Source organism: Lycorma delicatula, chromosome 2 (assembly GCF_047948215.1).
Source record: "Lycorma delicatula isolate Av1 chromosome 2, ASM4794821v1, whole genome shotgun sequence".
Lineage (NCBI taxonomy): Eukaryota > Metazoa > Arthropoda > Insecta > Hemiptera > Fulgoridae > Lycorma > Lycorma delicatula.
In genome coordinates, this window is record NC_134456.1 from 160,106,862 (window position 1) to 160,123,822 (window position 16,961).

Below are 16,961 nucleotides of genomic sequence, written 5' to 3' on the forward strand. Positions count from 1 at the left end.
GAATTAGAAAATGGTGTTATAGAAGAAGGAGAGCAAGTTGAGGAGGATGAAATGGGAGAAACAATACTGTGATCTGAATATAAGAGAGCATTAAAAGATTTAAATGGCAGAAAGGCTCCTGGAATAGATGGAATACCTGTAGAATTACTGCGCAGTGCAGTGTGAGGAAGCAATTGATAGACTATACAAACTGGTGTATAATATTGATGAAACAGGGGAATTTCCGTCAGATTTCAAAAAAAGTGTTATAGTCATGATACTAAAGAAAGCAGGGGCAGATAAATGTGAAGAATACAGAACAATTAGTTTAACTAGATATGCATCAAAAATCTTAACTAGAATTCTATACAGAAGAATTGAGAGAAGAGTGGAAGAAGTGTTAGGAGAAGACAAATTTGGTTTCAGGAAAAGTATAGGGACAAGGGAAGCAATATTAGGCCTCAGATTAATAGTAGAAGGAAGATTAAAGAAAAACAAACCAGCATACTTGGCGTTTATAGACCTAGAAAAAGCATTCGATAACATACACTGGAATAAAATGTTCAGCATTTAAAAAAAAATTAGGGTTCAAATACAGAGATAGAAGAACAATTGCTAACATGTACAGGAACCAAACAGCAACAGTAATAATTGAAGAACATAAGAAAGAAGCCGTAATAAGAAAGGGAGTCTGACAAGGATGTTCCCTATCTCCGTTACTTTTTAATCTTTACATGGAACTAGCAGTTAATGATGTTAAAGAATAATTTAGATTCGGAGTAACAGTACAAGGTGAAAAGATAAAGATGCTACGATTTGCTGATGATATAGTAATTCTAGCCGAGAGTAAAAAGGATTTAGAAGAAACAATGAACGGCATAGATGAAGTCCTACGCAAGAACTATCGCATGAAAATAAACAAGAACAAAACAAAAGTAATGAAATGTAGAAGAAATAACAAAGATGGACCACTGAATGTGAAAATAGGAGGAGAAAAGATTATGGAGGTAGAAGAATTTTGTTATTTGGGAAGTAGAATTACTAAAGATGGACGAAGCAGGAGTGATATAAAATTCCTAATAGCACAAGCGAAACGAGCCTTCAGTAAGAAATATAATTTGTTTACATCAAAAATTAATTTAAATGTCAGGAAAAGATTTTTGAAAGTATATGTTTGGAGTGTCGCTTTATATGGAAGTGAAACTTGGACAATCGGAGTATCTGAGAAGAAAAGATTAGAAGCTTTTGAAATGTGGTGCTATAGGAGAATGTTAAAAATCAGATGGGTGGATAAAGTGACAAATGAAGAGGTATTGCGGCAAATAGATGAAGAAAGAAGCATTTGGAAAAATATAGTTAAAAGAAGAGACAGACTTATAGGCCACATACTAAGGCATCCTGGAATAGTCGCTTAAGTATTGGAAGGACAGGTAGAAGGAAAAAATTGTGTAGGCAGGCCACGTTTGGAATATGTAAAACAAATTGTTAGGGATGTAGGATGTAGAGGGTATACTGAAATGAAACGACTAGCACTAGATAGGGAATCTTGGAGAGCTGCATCAAACTAGTCAAATGACTGGACAAAAAAAAAAAAAAAAAAATTTTATTTTCAAATATTTTGTGGTCATAAAAATTAATTTCTTTTACCAATAAATTCTACATTAGTAAAAGGTAAATAAAAGTAATTGACTGAGTGTTTCTGGGTGGACAATTCTGTATCCCTGGGTTCCTCACAGTAAATTCTTGAGATATTTCAAGAGTTGGCTCTGGTGGATACATGGGAATCCATTGAGGTTGGAAGGTGGATTATTTTCTATATTTGAATTATCACTTTCAAAATCGCTAACATTTTATACTGAAATTTCATGTAATAAAATGTCATCGGAAAAATTAATGACTGAAATATCAGTTTCAGTAACAAATTTCATGTTCCCTTTTACCCCAACCTGAGGTGAATCTTAATCTTAATTTCTTAATCTTCATCATCAATATTTATTGTAAAATTTCATGAGTTCAGTCGAACTGTACATTCTTCCATTATAAAAACTTAAATTAGACATTATTAAAATTTAAAGACTAAAAAATGTAAACAACGTATAACAAAGAAGCTTCTACAGAGTTTATATAGTGGTTATGTTACACTGAAAACTGATAAGTGTATTTGATGAAATTAATGTAAATCTCATATCAACATTTAGATCAAAATCTATTCTAATGTTTGGTATTGGTACAGTTAACTAGAGCTTTAATATTTGCATGATATATTGATAAAAGAACAGTTGTTAATCACTAGTGAATTATGACTCTAGCATTGAAGATGGGAGAAATTCATCTTATGTTATGACTTTCAATAGTTCTAGGATTAAAATCAGGAAATAAATCAAATTTAAAGAAAAGTTATTTTGAAATAATAAAAACTAATTTTTCTCAGGTGTCTGTTTAAGTAGGAGCACTACTGTTGCTGATGAACTGCTGATGTTGGACTAGTAAAGAAACACAAATACATATGGGTGTTTAAAGTTAATAACACCCATCTTTTACCATTCACATATCCATATTAACGGTTTATGCCTTATCCCATATCGAAGAAAACAGCCGATGTGGAACACAGCTGAAAACACATGCATATTGTACTATTATTAAATTATTCATTCTCGTACTGCTGAAGTTTACACATACTGCTTCATGCTTCATCACCCAAACCTAGTAACACATATCGCTCTTGAATCCATGAAACTATTAACAGTAAAATTCATAATCCTAATTACTTGCTTAGAGAATCTACTGGTATACTGTTACAAACAATAAAAAGTGTGTGTGCGCATGCGTATGTGTGTGAATCATATAACAGACTAAACTCTGAAATTTATCATAAATGCAAAAAAATGATTATTTTTCTTTTTTCTTAAAAAACTAGTTGAGGCTTTTGAACTTAATGAAACACAAGACTTTGCAATTATTAGAAGCACTTTTTTGCGAATAATATTAACAGCTGTATCATTACTGTGTAAGGTTTATTACTGAATTAATCTTGAGGTTAAAATTGTAAGTAATAACAGAATGAATACTAAGTGGTAGTGATTAATAAATACTATTTCCACTAAAACTTTTATTATAAAATATCATTTTTACTTAAATATTTTATTTAAGTAAAATATAAGAAACAAATAATTGAAAGGAATAGAGAAGTATAGAAAGAAATGAAGTGCACGAAACCATTCAAACAATTGTCAGAGAATGCTCATGCAAAAATATATTTAGTAGGAAGGTTTCTTTTGATCATTATTTAATCAGATACGTCCTTTATTCAGCAGTACTGAAGTGTTCTAAAAATACTTTTTAATTATTTTTTCAGATATTCAGTAATGAAATTTTATAAAACAGTGATTACACCTTCATGGAAAACTATTAAATATCTTGTTCGGCTTAGAGCGGTTAAGGAGTATCGAATTAGATGCTACAATCAAGAGATAAAATTATATTACTGATCTATGTAATAATATACCACTCATTCCCCCACCCCCCCGCCGAACGAAGCCGGATCCGCAACTAAACATAAACTCGGCTCCGAGGGATACCATAGCCTCTTAACTACCTCGTCGGGAACAATGTTCCCGCCAGATAGCCGGGACTTGGTATTTTAGGCGCCATGCCTCTAATGAGGATATTTTTACAATCATTTATTCATACATTTCATACCGCTATAGAATATTACTTATAACTAATGTACATCGTAGAGTTGTTTCTCGATTTATAGCTTACAATAATTGTGAAAATGTAATTTTAATAAATATATACACATTTAGACACTATAGTACGTATAAAATAACCATTTATTATCAAGATACCTTTTTACAACAGAGTAAAATTTTTTTTTGAAATTAATTTAACTGATAAATGAACTAAAGTACATTTAACGCCACTTGAAGTAATTTTTAATAATTTTTACTAGTATTTGAAGTGTTTAATGCCTTTTTTATGATTAGATTATTTTATATTATTTTATTTTTTGATTAAATTTAGCAACATAACTTGGAATATTTTTTCAATTTTATTTTTATTTTAACTATTTTATCATAATTTTCTATATATTTTTTCATGTAATAAATTACATGAAACAGTTTACTGTTTTTTTAGAAACCATCCTTTCTTTTCAAATTCTTCGAAACGTTTGATAAGAATTTTTAAATATTTCTCATTTTTTAGGTAAACATCTTCACTACTATTATCATGTATAGTTTTTAATTCTTCTAAGGTCATGTCTTTTATTTCCATAAGTTTTTGATCTATTATTATCAAAGGCAATGTAAAAACTGTACTAAAGACAGCGAATATTCCACAGTTGTCGATAGCTTTTGTTAACTCGGATTTTTTAAGCCTTTCCTTGCTACCAAATATCTGAAGATGTGTATTTAATTTATCTAAATATATGTTTAACAGATCGTCATATTTTTCGACTTTCACTTCTTCTTTTGCGCTTCCATTCATAAAATATACGATATCAATTGCAGGTGTTGCGTATCGACATATCTGAAAATCGATAGGTATAACATGAACCGGTTTATTATTAAGATATTTAAACATCATATTAGTTGTCCAAAAATCACCGTGATTTAATACGTTGAATTCACCTTCTTTAGGTTTACACAGTTCTTGTACAAAATCGAACGAACATTCTCCGATTATTCGTACTGATGGTGCGTATTTCTTCAATTCAAGTCTATTTTCACATTCATTTGCTATTTTACCAATAATACCTTTAACGAAACCGTTTAGAGAATCTTTCAATTCGGAACAGAAAAATGGTTCTTTACCGACCTTTTTTATTAATTCAGGTTCAGTTTCGTATAATTTTACTGAAGCAGCATGAAATATTGCTAAGCTTGATAAAGCTGTTGCACATTCCTCAAAATTCAGTTGTTTAACTCTATCTGCCATCACGTAACCTTTTACTTTTAAATCTTCTAAAATCATGACACCTTCCTCAGTGGAAAAAAATGATTTAGCCATTATATCCGGCCATTTATCACCCAGCACCGATTTATATTTCGGTATTAATTCATTGTAAATACTGCTCTCTTTTTTGTATACTCCTTTCTCTGATATAAACTCATGTATTTCACTTTTTGTCGGTGCTTTAATAATTAAAGATATTGTATGTAGATTTTGATCATTTTTGACTTTATATATTGCTTGCACTCTGAATATCACGCAGCTGGCGTTGTTACCCTCTGGAACTGGCGTATCTATTTCCATCCTTTCAATTGATAAGATATCTTTTAAATCTTTGTCATGTTGTAAAGCAGTTTTGATGAAATCTTTAGTCAACCAGGTCGGTATATCTCTAGCCATTTTTCTCATATCTGAAACAAGTAAATTACGGATATAAGTGTGGTGCTATACATTATTGTATAAAATCGTTATTATACATTCATTAAATGTAAGTAAGTCATTAAGGTGAGAGGTGAAAAATTCAATTTTACTTTGTACTAGAATAAAACGATAGCAAATGAAATGCGATAGAAAGTGATAAATTGATTTATTTTTTTTGGGAAAGTTGGATGGCTTAAATAAACATAGTTCTGTATAATAACTGGTGTAACAGACTGATATAACTGGTAATAACTTGTATAGCAACAGACTGACACAAGTGTCTTCTCTGTTACCAAACATAGATTTAGTATGCATCAGATTTAGTTCATCAGAATATTTGTTTGTATGATTTCTCTTATTGAAGCGCAAATTTTGTAGGAGAAAGCTGAAAATTAGCTGGGTTGATAGAGCACAGAATGATGATTTTATAGCCAACTAGAGAAGATTGAGTTTTTCACAAGTTTTTGTTAAAAGTAGAATTAGGTTGAACATTTTGTATTAAGACATTCGGAATAAAAAATAATAATGAAAATGATTAGGATATATGAAAACGTTAATAAAATACGTTATACATAAGAAATTAATTAAGCTTTAGAAGCTTGACTAAAATAGAAATTTTAGGAAAGAGCAATTTATCAGTCCAGTAGTTATTTCTAGAAGCGGCGTAGAACTTGTCTGTACAGAAAATGTGAAAAATAACTCAATACTCGTATATCTGATATCTGCTGATAACAGTTCTATTGTAATGTATTTTGCAATATTTTTTTTGTCTAAGCAATACATATTTGGCAGCTTTATAAAAACAAGAAAAAATAGAGGTAATAATATTGTATTCGCACTTACATTTAAATTACGTTTATTTTTTTTATAAGTTTAATCATTTTCTACACACATCAATTAATTAACTACACACATCAATGTGTAGTTAATTATCTAGAAGGAAAATAACTACAAAAATAAAGTTATTTTATTCCAGATATCATAAAGAAATAAGTATCGCATGGTGTTACATATATATAGTTAATCAATTTCTCATCATTAATAGCGGCTCTAGTTGGGATAATATATAAGTAGTTTCTTAGGTAAATAAATAATCGAATTTATTCATCTGTTTATTCATTAGAATCCTCTCTTAATTTCAATGAATAGAATTAATAAGTAGTAATCATTTCTTTTTGTTCAAGCGTTGAAAAATATTGCAATTTAAAAAAAATAATAATTTCAACAAATTTTAAAGCACTGTTTGTTCTGTTAAGCGTTATTGCATGTTTTACACATGAAAGGGCAGAAGTAATTAGAAGATATTGAATAGCAGTAAAGTTTTAATATTAAAGCTGAATTTAGCAATTTTGAAGTAGTTATTCTATAACGGGTTTTTTTATTTTTTTAGTACGCTTTTATGGCTCATTTCATAAAAAATAAATTATTGGCCTAGTAAATTACAATTATAAATTTTCATTATCAAACTGAACGTAGTTTATCGCCATGAAGAAGATCGACAGAGGAAAAGCTTCCTACATAGCTTTTTATTGCTTAAAAGAAAGTATAATTAAGTATATTTTGAAATATAAGTCCTATAATTTGTCAGAAATAATTCTATAAAAAATTCTCTGTATACTTCTTAAACAGTTTGTCATTTTTTATCGTGAGAAATAACAGGCTCCACCCAATCGGTAATTAAAAGTAAACCGTCTATTTTGTTTTTTATTTACCATTACAGTTGAGGTGATCTGATGTGAATCATTCGTCATCATTCCCGAAAACGGAATATATTCATTTCCAACAATAAAGAACCGCATTCCAGAAAATGAAAACCAATTAGATTATCCTCCTAAGGCATAGACGGCTCCGGCAACGCCGTATTTAGTATACGCCCTAATTAAGTATCCGCACGGAATCTCTTAAAATTACTTCAATATATTGTAACAATTTTATATAAAATTTTAAAAGCTTAAAATTAGATTATTTTGTAAAATTAGGTCATTCTACAATTTTTTGTTTTTTTGTTTTATAGTAAACCGTTAGCTCTGTTCATGTGCTGAGTATAAATTTATTTGATAGTTTGAAGTAAAACTATAAAATTATGTTTAATTTGATCTATTATGATTATATACACATCTTGCTTCTTCATCGGGTCACTAAACTAGAAAATTTAAACACGGGTTCTTTGTAAATCAATTTCATTATAGTTTAAAATTTGTTTATTAAACGATTTTTATTTAATTTCACTTGAAATTTATTACTTCTACCAAAAAGTCCTTCACGTATGAAAACAACCGTTTTCAAGAAAACATAGGAATGAAATGTTAGTGTTCATAAAATTAAGAAAAAAGTGCAAAGAAACTACGTGGAACGATTACTGTTGAAGTGAGCTTACGTGGTATGGATTGGAGAAGTATGTATTTTATTCCTAAGTTTTCAACTAATTTATTAATTTCTATGAAAAAATACTCTGAATAACAGAATGATATCATTATATTATAACACTCCTCTTTAAACAAAATGATGAGATGAAAAAGAATATCTTTTTCAATACGTCTTTATAGTCAATATAATTTTTTATTTAAAAAGTTTTTTATTCAGTCTACCTAGAGATAGATCATAATTGGAACATAGGAAAAATAATTGAAATCGGATTGTTTTAGAATAGTAAAGGTAAAGTCTTCATAAAAAAAATGATTGACGAACTGAGCTCTCGTATTTTGAAACTAGTTAAAACATAAATTCACCTCTAAAACCTTCTACTACCTGTTAAATATTTTTATCATTTCTCCCTAAATTATTTATTTTCATGTCATATCACAAGGATAAGGAATAAACCTTACTTTCTCCTGCTTAGCTTTCGGGAATTACCGTTCAGGTATTACTTCAGAAGATAAAATATATGAGTGTAGTCTTATAGAGTCTAAGTTCGAACGTTCGTAAGATGTGTGGTTGATTGAAACCCAACCATCAAAGAACACCGGTATTCACGATCTAGTATTCAAATCCGTATAAAAGTATCCGTATTCAAGTCCTAATAAAGGAACTTGCCTTTACTAGAACTTGAACGCTGGAACTCTCGACTACCAAATCAGCTGGTTTGAAGGAGTAAATCTAAAATAATTTTACATACAGTAAAATAAATTCTTTAAATACAGTACCATAAATAAATTAATCTACTGTTATTTTAACTAAATCTTAGGAAATAAATTCATTTCATAAGGTTAATTATAAATTATAATTAATAAATTAAGGTTAATTTCAAAAGTATACTAATATTAAGTTGCTTACAAACAACCAGTAAACCAATATTAATATATAATTATACTTTAGTTTTGGATTCTACATGAAATATGCTGTATCTGTGAAAGCGAGCATCTTTCTCTAAATTTATCTATTTTATTGTAATAAAACAACAGAACACATGGGCGTAAATTTCATAAAATGCAATTTAATTTTTTTAGAATATTGAAATAATTTTTTAAGCGTTTATTGCGACGTATGAATAGTGAATTTATGTATTCTTCAATTAAACTTTGGAGATAAATACAAAAAAAGATCCATAAGTACTACGTATAAGTACAGATCATAATAATAAGTATCTCATCATAAGAAGTACCCTTATGCAATTTTCTTAGAATGTTTACTGGGGCAAATTAATAAAATTTTATTTATTCTAAAAAAAAAAAATAATCAATTCATATTATTTAAATGAAAAAGATACCTTATTGATTAAAAAAATCTAAAAAAATAAAAATATATTAGAAAATAGACCGTGGTTAAATATTTCGGCTGAATGCGAACGAATTTAGCATGAAAAAGTATCCATCGTCCCCTTATCTTCTCCACAATGGTCTATAATACCAATTATAAATAATTTAGTGGTAAATAAATTAATTCTAAATTATCTTTTCCATTTGGCACATTTTATTTAGAAGTTTATCTTTAAAACTTATTCTTTTAAATACCATTCCCATCGTAACTAATTCTATTTTAGTTTTCTGCGTGCATTTTCTCAGTAGCATAAAAAAAAACGAACAAAACATTACATGAACAATACAAAAAACCAAATTAAAAAGAATTTTGACTAAACCAATAAAATCTTTCTGTTGTGACGACAATCATCTCGACCTGACGTCTTTTAGGGGGGAGAAGACTTCAGTCCCGGTGTGGGATCCCCTTGGGGACTCCCCATTTGAGGTATAAGGCACGCAAAAGACCGAGACCCGCCCTCTGGGGTGGGATGAAGGTTACGGCATTGGTGGATCTGGAGTCACTACGCTGGGGGTTAGAGGCAGGCGTAAAGTAAAAGATCCAACCGGCGGGCCGACCTGCCTTGCTGGATGTTCAGGTGGTGAGCGGGAAGGCCGTTAGAATTAAAGGACACTTTCTTGGACTGCGTTATACTTAACTGTGGGTCCGGCTCAGTGGAGGCGGTATAAAAAGATAAAAAAAAAAGAATAAAAAAACAATTTTTGTGTAAACCAAAAAAATAGTCAGTATTGGAAAAATAGTCGGTAAACTGAAACCAGTGTTTCTAAATAAAGTTCAACTAGGCAATTTTTAGGAAAAATGATTAGTCATCAGCTAGTAATTAGAGCATTTATTTTTTTGTGAATTTAACATGGAAATAAATTCGGCTTGGTTAAAAAATTAATTAATAACCGAAAATTTCTCTACTTCCCTTTCAGTATTTTTAAGAAAAATTTCGGGAATAAATGAAATTATGCAGGGGAATAGAAAAGCGATTTTGAACCAAAATAAGATTACTCACTGATTCTTTAGTAATAGTAAGTTTTAAGTTATCAGCAAAGAAAAAGGACGATTAGTAAATCATTAATTATTTGATTAATACTTACAGTTTTAATTCAAAAATTCAGTAATGTAATGAAGCAGTAAGATACGTTGTTATCTTTATGTTACTATGGGTTAAGTGATTTAATATTTTTCTCGTCAGTATTTATATATAAAAACGCCTTTTCTTATTATTCTCCTACTTGAAAGTAATGTTCAATTGTATTAGAATCTATTATATTTTACACACTTAATCGCCTTTTTTTGGAAGTTATTTAACCACGACTGTTCTAAGAATTAACAGAAAACTTTACATAATACGTAAAATATATGACGTTACTCGATGAAAAATAAAATAAATTTCGTTTCTAGTAAATCGTAATCATATCGTTTTTATTTGTATAAATTTAAAAAAAATAAATTTAACCATATTTAATATTACTGATAAAATAGAATTAGCGGTTTTATGATTAAATTGAAATTTCTCTGTAAAATGTTCTTCATAAGAGTAAATCATAAATAAGAGTAATAAGAGTAAATCAACTAAGAAGATATGTGTGTGCGTGTGTGTGTATTGTACTACTTGAACCAAACGTTCTACTCTTTAATTCATGGAATGTATAAAAAGTAAAGCACTTCTAAAAATCTGTTCTTTATCTATATTATTTAAATAATTAAACATGTAGCATGATTTTTTTTTTTTAAATCTGTGTAATGAAAACTTTCCTTTGTTCACATTTACTTAAGTAAATTACATTTCAAAACATTCCGTAAATAGAGAACTACTTACATAAATGTTGATGGCCGATATAGTTATATATAAATTTTAGAAATTATTGAATATGAATCTCCAAGAATAATCTTTTTTTTTTACAAATACTTTACGCTAACGAGGAAGTCTCATTCAATCCCATTTTGAATATTATAAAATAGAGACAATGTAATTAAATTAAAATAAAATTCATATTACCAACACTTACTTTTCCCTGAAAGAGTAAATTAATGATCAAAACACTTATTTAAAATAAATTTTCGTGGTGTTCCCTTCCCACAAATCAAACTCTATTTTATGCCACTTATCCATCAATATTGCTTGATAAATTAATATATGTGAAATTAGTAAACATCATTCCAAGAAAAGTCTTTATCCTTGGTTCATCAAACTACCTGATTTGAATGTCCGTGATCAAGAAGGCGAGAAATCTCTAAATTTGTTGGAGGGCTCTCTTAAAGCTTTTGAATCTTCCTTGATTAACGTAGGGAAAAAGCTGTATTTTCAAACTGTGTTCTTTCTTATTGGGGAAATAAAAACTGTATGTTATTGAAGTTGCTGAAGTTTCACTCGCTTCCCTTTGCACTGTGACTTCTTCGATTAACAAAAACTGAAATATTACTATATCGACGCCGTTCTATTTCAAAAGATTGTTCGATATTTCTGGCTATTAAACAAATTGTAATTAAAATGTTTAGAGTACTATCATATTCACCATGAAACTGCATCCATATAAACCGTTTCAATTAAAAAATTAAAAATTATATATGTTAACTGTTCATTTTAATAATCTATTTTACTTTTGGGAACAAATATATATTTTTTTTTGTGCAACAATCAGAATATTAAGTCCAATTTGTCCAGTAGAAAGTCGCTTGACAAGCAGCACATGATAAGGGCTTCTTAAGGAACTCCCATAATAAGCAAATCAATATAATGGACTTAAGATTATTGGTAACTACCAATAATCTTAAGTCCATTAGACAAAATATTTCTGCCAACACTTAATAGTCTACAAAAACAAAACATTAATAAATGAAAAATAAAAATGAAGATAAGACTGTCATGCAGTAGCCCCTAAGTCAAGCACATGGAGATGTTTCAACTTTCAGACGTCCCTGCTGTTATCAAGCAGATAGATTGCTAAGTGGTTGATGTGTTTTTCAAATCATTGCTGGTACTTAACACTGCACTGTTTGACAACCTCACGAACCGTCAGAAGCTCTAGGTATTCGTGAATTTAATCAGTCCGTGTGAACCATGGTGCATGTGCAGTTGCTCTTGTTAATTTGTTTTGGAAGAGTTGTATGATATCTATGTTACAATTACTTGCTTTTCCCCACAATTAAAAAAAATAGTGATATTTGAAGTTAGGGGTAGCTTCATTTACCGTTGGGGGCTTCTCTTTTTATGGTTTTCTTAAAGATCCACACCATAAGTCCAGATTGGTCATAGGATAACCTTATAAACCAGTATTTTATTGGACAACATGAGACATGAATTTCTCCGTATCAGCCAATGCAGTTCCCATACTTTGCGATTACTTGTTTTCTTTTCATCCTCACATGACATCACTTCCAGGTCAACCACCGATCTAGGTTAAATCCTAGGCACTGCACACTTTGTTTGTGGGATAAAAACACCATCCAAGTACACACTGGGACAGTCATCCTTTTGCATGGTGAATGTAACATGCTTTGATTAATTCTGATTAACTTTAATCCTCCATTTTTTCTGCCATGCGCAGACAAGGTCTAATGCCATTTGCAGCTCCTGCGAGGCTTCAAGACAGGCTTGCTGTCTTGGTTAACAGCAAGCCTTGCAGTGTCAAGGTAGAAAGGATAGCTAAGATGCTTGATTACTCAGATACTTGCAATAATGTTTTTAATGACAAAATTTCTCTGGATTATTGCATGGAACATCATTAATGGCAGTTTCTGGGAATTTTGATTTCCACATCTGTGGTTAATTGATCAATTAACTGATCAAATACTGTCAGTGTTTGGTATGGAATCATAAGCTGTACATTAATCGGATCGCATTTTTTCTATGGAAATTTGAACGGAGAAAACATACGCAAATTTTCTAAAAATTCAGTTCCTTTACCGCTTGATGAATTACCCTTGAAGAAGAAAAGAACGATGTGGTTTCATCACGATGGCTGCCCTGCACATTATTCAGTTATCACCAGAGTAATCTTGGACCGCGAATACAATGATCGTTGGATTGGTCGAACTGGTCCAGTTCATTGGCCTGCTCGTTCCCCCAACATTACACCAGTAAGACTATTTTTTATGGGGTTACCTTAAAGAAAGGGTTTACCTAGAAGTACTTATACCTAAATGGTTATTTCAAGGTCAGCTTAATTTAATAAGTAAGTTGACCTTGAAATTACCATTATTTGACCTTATCAGGGACAACATAGTTGTGAACGTATTTACTCCTTGAAATTGGAAAACATTAATAGGAAACGTTTTTTCCTAATATGTGTAGTTTTTGAGATACAGATGCGTCTCAATTTAAATCAACCATCTCATTTGGTATAGGTAGACATTTTACTACAAAAATTATATAATTTAAAAGGAAAGTAAATCAACCATTTAAATACAATATTGAAGTCTTGTTCTTAGACATGTTCAAATTGAAATCTAATGATTTATTAATATTACCACATGATTCACAAAGGTAAGATCTTAATATTTTTTTGAAAATAAAAGTAGAGAAATATTTATAGTTGAGATATTGTAAACTTAAACAACTTCTATTTAAAGAAAAGAATATTAATTAATGACAAAAATTACTAATTGCAGTAACTAAATTAAATAAGATAATTTATTACATTTTGGTAATAATTTTATTATGTATGTGATGTATTTTTATTTGCAAAGATACCTGAATTTTGTAATATTTCTTGAGGAATAATATTGCTCTTTTCCTTTAACTGAGAAACTGAATTACTGAAGCTTTCCTCTGGGTTTTTGCCATGTTTTTCTTAACAAGGAAACAAATTTATTTTGTAACCGAGTTATAAATTAGTATTTTACAAAAAATCAAACACAATTTTTCTTTAATTTTCAAAAATAAGAATATATTTTTTATTTTTTATTAATAATTAACATATAATACTTATTGCTACATATTTTTGCTGAAATATTTTTGAAATTGCCAACTTTTGTACATAAAATTTCTTGTTTTATTCTCTACTTTGTATTCAAGAGTGAGATTTTTGCATTTTTGTAAATTTCACTTGAGAAAAGTTGTTTATTTTTGGAAGCATCACAATTTTGTTTACTGTATGCACCAGCTTTATTTCTTTTTGTGTTTTATTTCATTGCTGTGTTTTGAATATGTCCTTTATCAATAAAACTAAAAAACTGAACCTTTATCCCCACAAAGTAAGCTTAATTGTCAGTATTTTAAATGTCAGTTTAAAATAATGTAATGTGAACAATAATGTAATTATAATATAAGTACATTTTTCATATATGGTTTTACTATGTCATTTGTAAGTCATTATTTTGGAGTAATAGACTAAACCCTAGGCAAGATTATGATTAAAGGTTTAAATCATATTCAAAATATTGTAATGTTTTAACTGGTTCAGCTGATCTTGACTAAACTGTGTAGAAATTTAAGAAAAGGGCTAATTTAGTTCTCCCTTAATATGTTGTGCTGATATCGTGTAAAGATGTAACATAATATGATAAAAATTAAATATAAATCTTTGAAAGATTTTGTATGATAAATAGCATTATACAGCGGTGAAGCGCATACATTAAGACACCTTGATAAACTAAAATTAAGGCTTTGAAAAATGTGGTTTAGAAGAAAAATCTTGAAAATTGTGGGCGGTGATTAAGAATGAAATTATGTGGTTTTAAAATAAATTTCAGCAGTACAAGGTTTGCTACAGACCTTGTAAAATAAAGGCAGGGCTGGGAGACCATATATTAAGGCAACCATATTTAATGTATGATTCAATTCTAAAGCGAAATGTAAACGATGAAAACAGGAAAGGATGTCCTGATGTAGAACATATGGAACAGACAAATGAAGAATAGGATTTTAAGATTAAAATTTTAACAAATACAAAGGAATGGAAAGGCGAAATCAAACTATTAAACCAAATGTTGAAAAATATAAAACTGCAAAAATATAATCATCACAATTTCCTCTGATCATTATTTAAATAGATAGGTTATTTACAACCTGAAATTTTGAAAAATATTGATTGTGTGATCATACAAAATCAGTAAATATTCGTTCTACCTGAAGTGGTTAAAGGATAGAGAATTAGGTGTACTGCAAAAAAGTGATAGAAGGATATTACTGGGCTACCTAATAAAAAATATATTTTATTTATTATAACATTATTTATTTATTTATTTCATAACATTTATTAATAATACGAGTATATTAACTAATGTTGTTTATAACATTTATTAACCTGCATTTAATTTATTGTAGTATGTTATTTAATGCTAAGTGTACAAAAGTAGAGCTACTATCTCTTATTTCATACTGATGTAAAATTATCTTATCACAAACACACCCAGAGAGAGAGAGAGAGAGAGAGACGCGCACACGCAAGTACAAAACATTTAAATTCATTTTCGTTTTCAAATATCTTCATTTTATTTATTTTCTTTCTTTAATAATTCTTCTCAAAATATTTTGCATTAATTAATGTAAAAGAAAAATAAAACAGACTAAAAAGAAAAGTCGTAAAATTATAGAAACTGATTTCATAAACGTAAAGAGTTGTTCTTTTCCATTTATTTACATTTTATTTTCAAATTCTGCTTCAATTTAAACGTGATTGTTGATCTTCGAGCGGAATGGTTGAGTCTCAGAATTTTAATTGGAGATCTCATTTTAAATTCCGTTCAGGCATTATATATTGCATTTAATGTAGAAATTCCATTCCACATCATCAAACAGATATTTCAAATTTATCTAGTGGAATAATTATACAAATACCTGCCAAAAATTTACTACCTCTTAAATCACAGCGGAATTGAAATAGTTCGAAATTTGAAAAATATGAAAGAAAGCAGTCCAAAACAACGAAAGGGCTAGAAATAAACATCAAAGTTGCAAATGTATACAGATATCATGCGTTTATTTAATGGGAGAATTTTGTAAAAAAATTTCAGAAATGAATGAGATTGCCTAGGTTAATAGAAAATGAGATAATCTTGGTGTATTTAGAAATAAATCTCATCTATTGCTCTTAATTATTTAAAGTAATTAAGATTCAAATTTTTAATAATGAAAAAGAATTGTTAATGTAACATTATTTGCATAATTAATACTTACACTTTAAGTAGAAATATTTAGTAATATAATAAAGTACGAGGGTCAATTATTATCCGCAAAGTAGTTATAAATTTGATTGCAGTACAAATAGGAAACTTACATGTACATCATTTTTCAACTAGTCCCCTTCCATTTCAACGCACTTGGTCCATCGTTGCACAGGCTTTCTGATGCCCTCATAAAAGAAGGTTTTCAGTTGAGCTGCGAGCCAGGAATGCACCGCTTCTTTCACTGTTTCGTCCGAGGTAAATCGACGGCCCTTTAATGCCTCTTTGAGTAGACCAAACAAGTGGTAGTCAGAAAATCAGGACTATACGGAGGTTGAGTTAGTTTAGTTTGTTTACTATACGTAAAGTTGAGTTACTGGAGTGTTTCAGCAGTGTGGGCAACAGTATGTGGACGGGCATTGTTGCGCAACAACACAACACCTTTCGACAGCAGTCCTCGGTGTTTGCTTCGAATTGCAGGCTTCAGCTCGGCAATAAACATCTCACTGTAACGCGCACTGTTTATTGTCGTGCCCCTTTCCTCATAATTTTCCAGTACCGGGCCTTGTGAGTCCCAAAAAACCGTAAGCATCAGTTTTCCTGCGGATGGTTGGGTTTTTTTTTGTTGGGCGAATTTGGATGTTTCCATTCCACACTCAGCAGTTTACTCTCCGGCTCGTAATGATGGATCCATGTTTCGTCATCACTGATGATTCTATCTAAGAAGATGTCCCGTTCGTTACCATAGCGATCCA

General features: G+C 29.8%; 1 protein-coding gene across 1 annotated transcript; it reads right to left on the reverse strand.

Annotated features, from left to right (window-relative positions):
• Window positions 1-3,794: 3,794 nt before the first annotated feature.
• Window positions 3,795-10,409, reverse strand: LOC142319371 (uncharacterized). The gene is made up of 2 exons (XM_075356584.1): window positions 10,194-10,409; window positions 3,795-5,342 (listed from the first exon to the last, which is right to left on the reverse strand). The coding sequence occupies exon 2, from the start codon at window positions 5,338-5,340 to the stop codon at window positions 4,102-4,104; it is 1,239 nt and encodes a 412-aa protein (XP_075212699.1). The 5' UTR covers window positions 5,341-5,342; window positions 10,194-10,409; the 3' UTR covers window positions 3,795-4,101.
• Between the last annotated feature and the right edge of the window lie 6,552 nt (window positions 10,410-16,961).

Bases quoted from the DNA above. Each gene is read 5' to 3' on its own strand.
- LOC142319371 (XM_075356584.1), bottom strand. From the start codon at position 5,340: ATGAGAAAAATGGCTAGAGATATACCGACCTGGTTGACTAAAGATTTC.